The sequence below is a fragment of the Melanotaenia boesemani genome, chromosome 8, assembly GCF_017639745.1.
Source record: "Melanotaenia boesemani isolate fMelBoe1 chromosome 8, fMelBoe1.pri, whole genome shotgun sequence".
In the NCBI taxonomy this organism is placed as follows: Eukaryota; Metazoa; Chordata; class Actinopteri; order Atheriniformes; family Melanotaeniidae; genus Melanotaenia; species Melanotaenia boesemani.
Window position 1 is genome coordinate 7,104,237 of NC_055689.1, and position 12,282 is coordinate 7,116,518.

General features: G+C 39.0%; 1 protein-coding gene across 1 annotated transcript in view; it reads right to left on the reverse strand.

Moving 5' to 3' along the window:
• Nucleotides 1-2,776: 2,776 nt before the first annotated feature.
• Nucleotides 2,777-12,282, reverse strand: part of LOC121643899 (carboxyl-terminal PDZ ligand of neuronal nitric oxide synthase protein-like) — a 36,363-nt gene continuing 26,857 nt past the window's right edge. The window contains exons 8-10 of the mRNA XM_041991498.1: nt 5,398-5,556; nt 5,017-5,185; nt 2,777-4,601 (exon numbers count right to left, since the gene is read on the reverse strand). Coding sequence (XP_041847432.1) covers nt 4,087-4,601; nt 5,017-5,185; nt 5,398-5,556 — 843 coding nt within the window. The 3' untranslated portion in view covers nt 2,777-4,086. The remainder of the gene's footprint in view (nt 4,602-5,016; nt 5,186-5,397; nt 5,557-12,282) is intronic.

Below are 12,282 nucleotides of genomic sequence, written 5' to 3' on the forward strand. Positions count from 1 at the left end.
GAAGCTAATCTTTGCTAATTGGTTGCTAGTTCCAACTACAATTCATTTACTATTTTCTTTAGTTTGGAGAATAAATAATTGGTAAACATGTACTGTTCCTTTGATGAGTAATTAAAAATAAATAATTTAGTCATCATTAATTATGCAAGCTTCTAAGAATGAAAGCTAACCATAAACAAATTTAGTATCACTATTTCTTAAGACAGTTAAAGAAGAAGAGTTAACTAACATTGTTGTAAAAACACTCTACATTAAAGTTTATGTCTTCACATTAAATAAGACAACAAACCAGCTGAACTGTAACACTAGTATACTGTAATGTAAACCATATTAGGAAATATTTGTGTAATTTTAGTTTTGAGTTCTTGATGACATAAAAAGGGACAGAAGTGTTTTAACATGCAAGAGCTAAGGAAAAAAAGTTGGACTTGTCCAAGAATTGTAGATATAGATAAATCTTGAACAGGAACGATGCGGTAAAACAGCAGATTTGTGGTGGCTACTTTTATCTTTCACTAGAGAACATCACTGTCAGAAAGAATTTAAATAAATAAATTAGGACATTACAATCAGTGAAGTAATTAATTTGGGATATTTCTGATAATATTGTTCTTACAGTCATGCTTCCATCTCCCCTAAGACCAAACAATGCTATAAACATAATATATGTGCACTAATCATTTCAGAATGGCATCACTTCAAGCTTAATTTCAGCAGAAGAGTACAAAGGAAGATGATGTGGATTCATAGAGGGTGGAAACAGAGTGACACTACAGATCAGTCTTCTTTATAATCAAGCAAATAAAAACAGAGGCCAACTGCTAGAAGCCGCCCACCATTTCTGTCAGCAGCAGCCGTACGAGTGCAGCTGCAGAGTGTCGTGGCTGGCTGTAGGTGGGTAATGGCTGATATTATTCTTATTATCCAGCTTATCTGCTTACATCAAGCTACTGCTGCCTGCAGACACACTGTGCCTAATGGGAGCTGACCCTGTTTAATGGGCACAGCTGGTGTAGCTTTAATGATAATAAAGAGCCATCACCCTCACAAAGGACATTCCACATGCCCACAACTCATTTTCTCAAGCAATACTAATGAGGAAACATTTTGAAAAGGTCAGACCGGGAGCCAGTGACACTTATTGTTGTGTTATATTTCAGTCTAAATCAGCCCAGGATTAATTTCAGCAATTAGTAAGTCGCACGGTAAAGACTAAACACACCAAGAGAGCAGATGGCATTTGAAAAATGACATTTAATTCCACAGAGCAAAACATTGATGTAAGTGCACTTTCATTTTGAGTACACTTCTTGTGAACAGACATAACCTTGGAGAGAAATGTAAGAGACAGACTGAGAGAAATGGAAAAAAGGGGACGAGTTTCAGGGAACAGCGAAGAGAAGGGTGAGGAAGGGAATTTAAGGGGGGAAACATGGTGGGCCTAGAAGAGATTAATGGACTCTGGAAACAGCTCAGAATCACCTTCCAAATTCAGCAATTCAAAAAGTTGGCATGCAGCACCAGAGTCCTGAAGTCTCTGACACACTTCCATCGTTTCATGACTTCATATTTCAGGACTTTCCAAAACAATTCCTTTAACAGGTGGAGCAACAGTGACACAGCAGTTTATCACTGCTGCACTACGGCATTAAATAAAGTGCTGCTGACAGTATGAAATGGCCACATTTTTCAGCAGAAGAGATCAGTAAGCTGTTTACCTCTGAGATATGAGTCCATGTTATCACAAAAATTAAAAATAGTTTGAAAATAACAATCACAGAATCCATCTATTACTAAACAAATCACAACCTTGCAGTGTCAAAAGAGGAGGCAGGCACCACCAGTGCTGCCAACTTACAGTGAGCAGCTTGAGCATGCCCAGTGTTGTCCTTGTGGTAAACTACTGCAAGAGGCAGTCTTATGTCGATATAATCACTATTCAGATGTCACCTTTAACCTATCTGGATTCAATTTTTAGATTATGCTGCAGTTATAATATAATGGACTTGATCAGTTCAGAGCAACAGTAAAGATGCTTCTACAGTAACCACTGGTTAACATATAATCTTATTGGACTGATTTTCAATCACAATGTCAAACTTGAAATATACATGAAAGGGAGCAGCTTTACTGGGAATTTAGCTGTGTTAATATACAATACGTGTGAGCACAAGAAGTAGGAGAGAAGCAAACAGGCGAAAAGCAGAATGCAAATTTGATGCAATGATCTTCCCCACACCCTGAAAACAGATCTCACGCCAAGCTGATGTAAAAACCGAAGGGCCCTGAATATAGATTTTTCTCACATCAAAAACACAAGTAATCCACTTTATTTCACTATTATTCAGTGAATGAAAGATGTTGTGTTTGTTCTTGGGGAAAATAATTACATTTTAGAGCTAGCAGAAAGCAGGAAAAGGAAACTAGCCTGGTGTGTGGAAGCTGAGAGTGGCCACGCATGAAAAGGTTTTTTTTGAAAATTATTAGCATAAGATATTGAATCAGCTATGTTATCTCAAGATAATGGCTTAATTATTTTCTAAAAGCTATGATAAACAAAGATGTCTTGCTTTGTTGATGCTCAGGAAAGCCACTGTCAAGATGCATTTAAAAAAATAAAAATAAAAATAAAATAAATAAATAAATAAAGTCACCACCTGGATTTAAATGGGCAAATAGGAAAAAGCCTCCCATTAGATAATCACTTCATGGAGGATGATATTTAAGCTGCAACAAGTTATTTAACTCTAGTTAAATAATTCGTTTTTTTTATTTCTTAAACAAATGTGGAAAGACACATCCTATGGTTGTAGAAAACATCTGCTGAAGAAGCATCAAATTATGGGCAACAAGCAAAAAAAAAAAAAAAAAAAAAAAAATACAAGGAGATGCTGAAACTACTAAAACTGGGTCAATAACTGTCCAACACATTATAGAAAACTGGAAAGATTGTGGGGAACCGTCGTCTTTCAGTACAAAATGTGAATGAAATAAAAATATTGAATGATGGTGATCGGTGATGACTTAAATGTTTGGTGACATCAAATTATTAAATAAACACCAGTGGAACTCATGATTATGTTTCATAGTTAAAGTAAGAACATTTCCCCACACACAATGTAAAGGGAACTCAAGGGATTGGGACTAAACAGATGTATAGCCTTAACAGAACTATTCATCAGTAATAATAATCAGAAAAAAGGGCGTGAATTTGCTAGGGAGCATAAAGATTGGACTCTGGAGCACTGGAAGAAGTGACATGTGGTCTGATGAGTCCATATTGACCCTGTTCCAGATTGAAGAGAGCATCAGGGTATGAAGAGAGCCAGATGAAGTGATGCAGCCATCTTGCTTGGTGCTTACTGTACAAGCCTGTCAAAGGCAGTCCATGATTTTTTCCCTGATGGCATGACCGTATTCCATGATGAAAATGCCAGGTTTAGCTGCTAACTGCTCATTTTCAAGCCCACCTTGTTCATCATGTGATTTTGAGACGACGCTTGTTATCTCTTTATACCCAATATGTTGAGAAAAACAAAAGGCAGGTGTCTAGTTATCAAGTAAAGACAAGCTTTGTGATCTTGAGATAAAATAAAAAACTGCAGGCATGGCTGCTTTTGGCTTCCGTACTTGTGTGTATTTTCTGTTCAACATTATTAAATTGAAACAAACCAATGTAGGCAACTGCTGTTTTTTGAGTTGCAGCCCAACTAGTAGCTAAGCAGCTGTCATACCAACATGTTAGGTAATGAATAAAGTGATGAATGTTTGTGGCAGTTCGGGAGCAGGTTTTCTGTGGGAGAAAACTTGCTCCTGCTTAGGTGTGGACTTTGCAAACCTTTTACCATGCACAAGACACTATGACACACACTGAAGGACAGGGAAACTCTGAAAAGCATAGCTTGGCCTCTTTAAAATGTTTGCAAGAACAATCATGAGTGAGTGTCACGATTACATGATCGGTTACACCTGCAGATGTTGAAATCTTTTTTCATAATATTTAAGTTCTGCGTTGTGAAGTCCTTCAGATTCTAAATATCTCCTGGATGGTGCATGAGTTTAAAGTTGCCTTGTGCATGGAGACCACTAAACAGCCATCTCATCTCCTAAGCAGTCTGCGAGGCTCTCTGCATTCAGCACATTAAAGAGTCGTGCAGCACCATCCGCCCCCACTCCTTCCCCGTGCCCCCAGCTGTCTCGATCGTCGCTCTCGTCTGTGTTTGATTCGTACTCTGATCCGATCCCCGATTCCCTAAAGCGAAGTAACTCCAAGGCTCCCAGGACCTGCTCCCCCAGCAGTGAGCTTTCATCACTGGGAGTCTCTCCGGTGTCCTGGCCTGGCCCCTGGTTGTCAGACCCAGGGGCCGAGAAGCGAAAGCACTCGAGTCGAACTCCGCTGCCGCTCATGCCCAGAGGAATGGCGTTGGCGGTACCTGGAGAGCAGGGCCCTGGCAGAGCAGATAGCCATGTACCATCACTAATCTGGAGCTGGGACTGAGATGCGAGTGGGGCTGTGGATGAAGAAGGGGTGAGGGGTGTACAGGGAATGCTGAGGGGCTTGGCACGGAAAGTTATCTCCAGCAGACTGTCCTGGGATCCCACTGAAGATAAAGACGAGATAAAAAGAACGAGTGAAAGATGGACATACAGGATAAAATAAAGTACAGAAGGAATTTTAGTTATCACATCCAAACAGATACAGAGTGTTTAAACAGATGAGAAACCAGAGTTGGAAGATTTCTGTACTGACAGGATTTAAAAAGTCATTAGTATATTGCAGCATATCTCTGGCCGAAAGCGGAGTACTGCATACTCTGACAAGGCTGTCATGGGATAATTAATTGCATGCCAGAAGTAGATCAGGAAAATGAGCTATAACAGGAAGAAAGGGCAAGAAAGTGAGAAAATGAGCTCTGATGTTAGAAGAAAACAAACACTGAAGAGGACTGAAAACATAAGCTGAATCAGAATGGAAGCTGAGCAGTAAGTAAAGAAGAAAAGCTGATTTTCACTCACTGGATCTTAAGTGGCCAGCAGATTTGAGCTCAAGCTCCTGGATCTGCTTAACTAAGAGTGAAATATGCTGCAGCAGGTCAGTGTTCTGCTGCAGCAGCCTCTGTACTCTGGCCTGGGCTTCAGTCCGTGCACACATCTCCACCGACAGCTGCTCCTGGAGCACATGAACCTGCACACAGATGTCATTTATAACATTATTACAATTATATATAATAGTAATCAGTTATGTGTATAAGTTGTGCCAAGTATTCTTTGTGGACTTATTCTTGTGGTGTCTTCAGGGTGTTTAATTTGTGCAGTACTTAATTATAATTAAAGACTGCAGTGTGCATCTCTAGAAACACCAACACAGGAGGAGAGAAAGCAAAACCAACAGAGTACCTGTGCTGAAACCGCCAGAGCTTGCTGTTCCTGCTGCTGCAGTTGTTTCTGAAGGAGCTGGAGCTGATGCTCTGCAGAGCAGGACACCTCTGCTGCTGACTGACCCGACGAGGCCCCGAGGATGGGTGAACTCAGCAGCAAAGGGGGCTCGTCGCACACCTGCAGTAAAAAGTGACACGTTGAAATCATGACAAAATCCTTAGTGTCTCTGTTTCTTTTTTTAGATTGGAAAATATTGACATTGTCAAGTTTGAGGCTTTATGAAGCAGCACTGACTGAGGCCTGAACAGCTCGAGATGCGGCTCATAGGTTGTTTGCTGTTTCTCTGAGCATTATAGTGTTTGAAACTAGTATAGTGTTTGCTGGGATGTCTAAATCTGGGATGATTGGGGGCCACCTTCAATGTTTATATGTTATAGGTACATATTTTGATTGTTTGTTATTCTTATATATTGTGAAATTTTGTCAGGTATTTTAAGAACAAGCCAGTCTTTTGAATGGCTCTTTAAAAGGAATGGCTCCTCAAGATCCGGCTCCATTCAAAGAGCCATAAATCCCGTCTCTAGGTTCAGACCCAGTTGGCTTGCACCTGGTCACAATGCAACAACTCAAAAATTGAGTGTATTCTCCAGTTTCAGCCAATTACTCCGCCTCCTCTCCATTGTAGCAGCAGCACAATATAGTCCGAACGAATGTGAAAATTATATTCACCCCAAACCAAAACTAATCTTATCGTAGAATATTAATGCGCTGTCAGTAATGTTTTATCCTCAGTAACGGCAACAGCATTGTAATGATGGAAAGAGTAATTAGTTAGATTACCAGATTTTAATTCCGTGAGTCCCACCACTGCATCTGAATGATGCAGACAAGCAAATAAAAAAAAAAAAGTCCACTTTAATATATGAGCTCAGTTAATAAAGTACTTTTCATCAGCAGCACCTGGCTGCTACTGACCCTCTCAAATTTCTATTCAAGTAAAAGGTGGACTAAGTTCATTTCAACCCCTTTTACTGTCCGTGCTTCACATTTCAGTCAAGTACATGACTTAACTCCACATTAGGTCCATAATTTGGGATCCTGACACTCTTGATTAAGTTATCAGATTTTTTTGCTATTGAGAATAAAATGTTTCACTCAGTAATCGGTGATGCAAGCTTCATACCAGATATAGCTGGTTCACTCAGTGAGGGTTCAATGTACTCGGCTTACTCTGAAATCTTGTTTGTGGAGATTTATTTGTACACAGTTTTGAATTTGATTGCTCTGTCATTACTGATCTTTGTAGTTGAACTTCTCCAAAATATCCTGCACATTCCCTTCTGAATAGCTAACAAAAGAAAACATATCACAATGATTAAATTATAGGGTAGTGCAACTAACAACCCTAAATGTTAGAGTAGTGGTGGAAAGAAAAATATATGGGAGGCTGTGTGTGTGTATGTGTGTGTGTGTGTGTATGTGTGTGTGTGTGTGTGTGTGTGTGTGTGTGTGTGTGTGCTGGTCTGATCTCCTCGTGGAGAGAAATGCAAAGAGACTGTGTGCTGATGGCTGTTTCATCTCAGCCTGATGTAGAAATCCTCAGATTGCCACTTGGATATCATCACCTCTTGATGTTCCATGTGGAGTTTTGCGATGAAAATATTTGTATGATGTGTTTATGTTTTAAATCCACTTTGCCTGAAGATTCCTGGTTCAAGAGAAATGCGGTAAGCTTGTAAGGAGTCAGAGAGAGGATCATCAACCTTATCAAACTTGTCAAGTTTAACTTATAAAGAGCATATCAGATTGGAAACTCAAAGTAAATGAAGAATGAATTTGTATTTGGTGCTGTTTCTGCAGAAGGAAGAAACTGGCCTTTAATTTTGAGTTTGGGACACCAAAGCGATGATTATAAATCTTCAATCCATAAATTAAAAATGAGAATATTCCCGGACTCCAGGTCAATGTTGGGGGGAGGGGGGCAGCATTAGCGTTGATTTGGGAGACATACATCTGATGCAACATGCATAGACGTGACAATCACCGTACTTTAAAGTGTTCTAACTTCTTTAACTCTTAAATGTGTGGATGGCAGCAAACAGGCATTAAATGGACTAGCTATGTGGAGGGTGGGGTAAGGGGGGTATGCACAGTAACTACAATTTACAGACCATTTGATACAACATTACTAAAAAGAAGATAACTTATTTTACAAAAACAAAAAAACATTTGAGACAAAGTTTTCATAATGACATCACAAATCACCCCTGGAATCGTGCCCCCTGCCCCCTGCCCCCTCCACCTTCCTTATAACTCTTGTTATGAATTAGCCTGAGAAAAAAGGTTGTGCAGCAGTGATTAAAAACATAAAATACAGGATCGTCCTAAGTAAACAGTAGTTTTTGAAATATTATCATTGACTTTGCTCTTACAATTTTACATAATTTACTTTTTACATCAAATCAGTTCATTACTTCATTAATTCCTAAAATGTATACCTTTTATTGTTCTTGACCCACCCTTGTGTTGGTTGTTAGTGATCCAGATCCTTGTGTAATGGTTACTTTGGTAATGGTAAATGCTAAAAGACTAACATAAAAGACGTCTAAGCCCTGCAGGATAGTGGGCCTTGAGGACCAGGGTTGGGGACCTATGTTCTAACGCAGCCCCAAAATGCGTTACAATCATCGATGTAAAACATGTATTGAATCAATTATGCATCTTTTGGGAAAGGCAAGTTGGAAAGGAGCAGGAGGATGGAGAGGGGGAACATTTTTTTTTCATCTCTCCTAAATTATTCTAAAATTTTATTGTTTTTGTCCCCCAAAAATGACATAAAATTTTCACCCCTCATTCTGTGGGAAACACAGTTATGACTTGTCTTATTAATCTTAATTTAACCTTCAAATTGGCAGATTTTCTTTTCCTTTGTTGTAAGACAACCATTGTTTGTTGACATGAGCATTCATTCACACAAATGATCTCCTCGCTAAAGCTACGCCACATTTCCCTCCAGAACACTAAAGCCCTCGGAGTATTTGAGACTTGATGAGCAGACAAATATCAGAGGGCAGTTTTCTAGCAGTTTCATCAATAAACTACATGAGCCCATCAATATTGAAGAGACTTTATGGAGCGTTTCCTTAAAAACAAGCTTTTAAAGACTTGGCTGCTCAACCAACATTCCTTTAGAACTGTTTACAACATGATCCTGTCTGGCATTAAAGAGGGAATTCTTTAGAATCTTTTCATTTCAATAAATTATTGCAAAATCAAATCTCCTAAACTGCCTCCAGTTTGTCCTGCTCTGAAAGAATATAGAGGCGGTAGAGGCAAAGTTTTCTCTAAAAGAAAGTTTGTGCTTTAGTATTGTTCATTGTTTCCTATCTATCATTGTAATATCCTCATTTTGCTCATAATCATGTGTGAAGCTGCAAAATTACATATATTACCAACAATGCAACATCCACGAGAACACTTTAGTAGAACATGTTTATTTACATTCTTCCCATCTGTAAATGACAATTTTACTCAAATACCAGAAAAACAAATGCTTGGTCTCTCAGACTGAGTTAAAACCAGCGAGACTTCATTATGACAGCTGTTAGAAGCACCATCCAGGGCTGAGCAATGTTGTCTTCCACTGAATTTTGTTTCACTGTTGTCTGGGAATGCAGCATGAAGTCAGGACAATTCATGCTTTATCTTGTTGACTTCATTTATTTGTTCACAAATCTTCATTTTGACATTTCAGGCCTGTGACACATCACATCAAGCTTTTACCACTTTGTATTGTTTCAGGTTTTTTTTTGTCCCATTCTTCCGACAATCATGTCTAAATGTATGCAAGTTCAATTCTGTCATTTAATTCGTTGTTTTAAAATTCTGCTGGGTTACAGGTCAGGACTGCAGGAAGGCCAGTCTAGAACCTGTACCCTCTTCTTCTGCAACCATATCTTTGTAATTTGTGCAGAGGGGTGTTTTGCTGTGTCTTGTTGAAGAATCCATGGACCGAGCTGGAAAAGATGTCACCTTTACGGCAGCATATGTTGCTGTGAAATTAAATTTTCTTTATTTTCTACACTATCTATACCAGCTTAGAGTTTGTCTCTTGGACTTATCAAAGTTGTCCTTTTCATCTGTGGTCCATTTATTCTTCTTCTTCTAAAACAAAAAAGACTCTGATCTCTGTTGCGTTTCCACAGTCACCATGTATCCTTACCTGGTAGGCAGGGTATATGCTGGATACTGATAGTTGCATCAGCTACGTAACAGCAAAATGTCATAGCGACGCGACGCCTGCCTTGAATTATAACAAAGAAGAACACAACACAGAAACAAAGCACAACAAAACAGTTTGTGTTCTTTCTTCTTGCATGTTACTGTTTATTGTAAAAGACAGGCTATGACAGGATGCTTCAAGCTGCAAACACAATTTTTGTTTTTCCCTGCTTTGTTCTTATTGATGAGTTACACAGTAAACAATGATCTTTCAACTAATCAATGGATTGCATCAAGCTCCAAATTGATTGGCCCCCCAAAAGGTGCCTGATATTCTGGCACCTTTCACAGTTTTTGCCTGCAAAACAAACGTTTACTGTCCTGTCCTGTCTTGTACCAAGCCGGACCCTTTGGAGGAAACAGGGCTATATACTGATTAGACACCAAACACACCAAACACAGCATTTGTGAATGTAACTTTGTGGTGCAGCACATTTCCTGCAGTAATCCCTTACAGATGCAGCTAAATTAGCTCTTTACATACGACAGCTCTTGATGCAACACTGTCTCCTTTTCTTTAATAGTTTAATGTTATAATGGAGAGAGAAATATTCTAATCCCTTCCAGTTTTTCTTCAAGCAACATTGAGCCTCATTTACCAAAATCTTCTTCAATTTGTTCTTAAGTTGTGCTTAATTTTTTTATGTAAACTCTTCGTGAGATTCATGAACATGTTTATAGACTGTGAAATTCTCACCCGGGATTTCTGCTCTGTATTTGATCGGGACATCCTCAAATTTGTCGATTGTATAGAGTCATACTGAAAATGCATTTTTATTGTGACTGCCTCTCCTGACCGCACATCACTGGTATTCACCAATCACCCCCGTATGTTAAAAGGATGAACCAGCTGATCGTAATTTACAGCTAAGTGCCTGAAAATACCCATAAAAAGGTCAAGCTTGACCGGCCGTGTGCAGACAGAGACAGACAGAGGTGGGACAGAGATGAGGAAAAATAAACTGAGTGCAAACAGAATGAATGAAAATGAATAATATTAAAGATGTGCACTGAAACCTGAATGCCCTCATTTTTTAAAACAACCCTGTCATGGTCTGTGGGTTTTTATTGAGTTCTTCTAGACTTTTGTTTTGGTTTCTGGTCTTGTCTAATGTCTTTTGTGCTTCCTGTTTTATTTTGTAGAGTCCACCACCTTGTATGTTGTGTCTGTTCCTGTTACTGCAGTCCCGATTCATTGGTTGCTACACCTGCTGCTCATTTGGTTAATTGTCCTCTGCACATGTACACCTTTGTTTCTTCTGTTCATTGGCAGATCCTTGTTGTTGTCACCCCCAGTGTCATCTCTTGTATTAGTCTGCTTCTTAGTTTAGTTTTTCCAGCCTTGTGTTACTTTCTGGTTCTCCTGCTTGTGCAGTGGCTTTTGTTATCATAATTAAACCATTGATTCCCACATCTGCTGCTGCCTGTGTCTTCACCTTGCATTTTGTTCTACCTCCACTCACCTTGACACACACGTAGTTCTAGATAATTAGATATTAAAATATAAAAGCAGCTTTATAAACAAATGGGCAATTAATTACTCCTGAACTTGGACTGGAACTTGCAGTCTGGTCCCATGAATGCGTCAAGACCCACATCCTTGTGGTGTAGTGGACATTGTGGAATAAATGTTCTTCTCACTTTACATACTGAACCTTCTACAGTTTGTAAAGCAAATTACCTCCTTGTCAAACACACTCAACATCTTTTTAAGGCGATGGAGCGAGTGGTGCATCAGATGAAATAAACCCTCTAGGTGAGTCAGAAGGTTGGTCAGTGGTGTTTTTAACCTGTTGGTACTAGACGTCTTGTGAGCTACCTTTCACTCAGTCTACCTTCCAAGTACAGATGTTTTACACCACTGGAAAGTTAGGATTCTCTGAATGATGCATATCATTCCAGACTACAATCATACATGTAGATTCAGTAAAAACTTGTTTCAGACCAGTTGGAAATGTAATTTATCTTTGAAGTCATACTGAGCTCCAGTAGCAGATACTTTCAGAAAAGCAAGACTTCCTTTTACATTAGCAAAGGTCCAGTAAAAGTAGTCCATTAAAATAACAGGTCCACACTAAGTCTTATCCATACCAACCCATTTAGGCAAAAAAAAAAAAAGAAGGATTTTAAGCAGTCAAACAGGGGCCTGGGCATAACCTCCGTAATCTAATAAAAGTAATAATAAAAAATATTCTTGTAGTAAATTTTAACTATAAAAGATATCATTCAGCAGGGGGATCTGGGAGTCACCGGTGACTTGGACATTTATGGAGTGATATTCTTGTGGTTCACCAGCAACAGGATTAAATCTGGTCTTAACTGTGACTTGAAATGATTGAAAGATATTTTATTTTTTTCCCCTGAGGGAAACAACATTAGGACACAATCTGCAACATCTTGCTATTTATTTTAAAACAAAATGTTTTGTAACTTATCTAATTTTAATTTAAAACTCTCACAAAAACATTGTTGTTATCCTATTAGTGTGTTTTAAAGAACTGAACAGCAGGAGACAACACAAACACTAAAGTAGTCCTGAAGCTGGGCACACAAAGATTATTGAGCTGTTTTGGTCCTGATTTTGCCCCCTCCCGACCAAGGATGGCAAACCCCTGATTATCT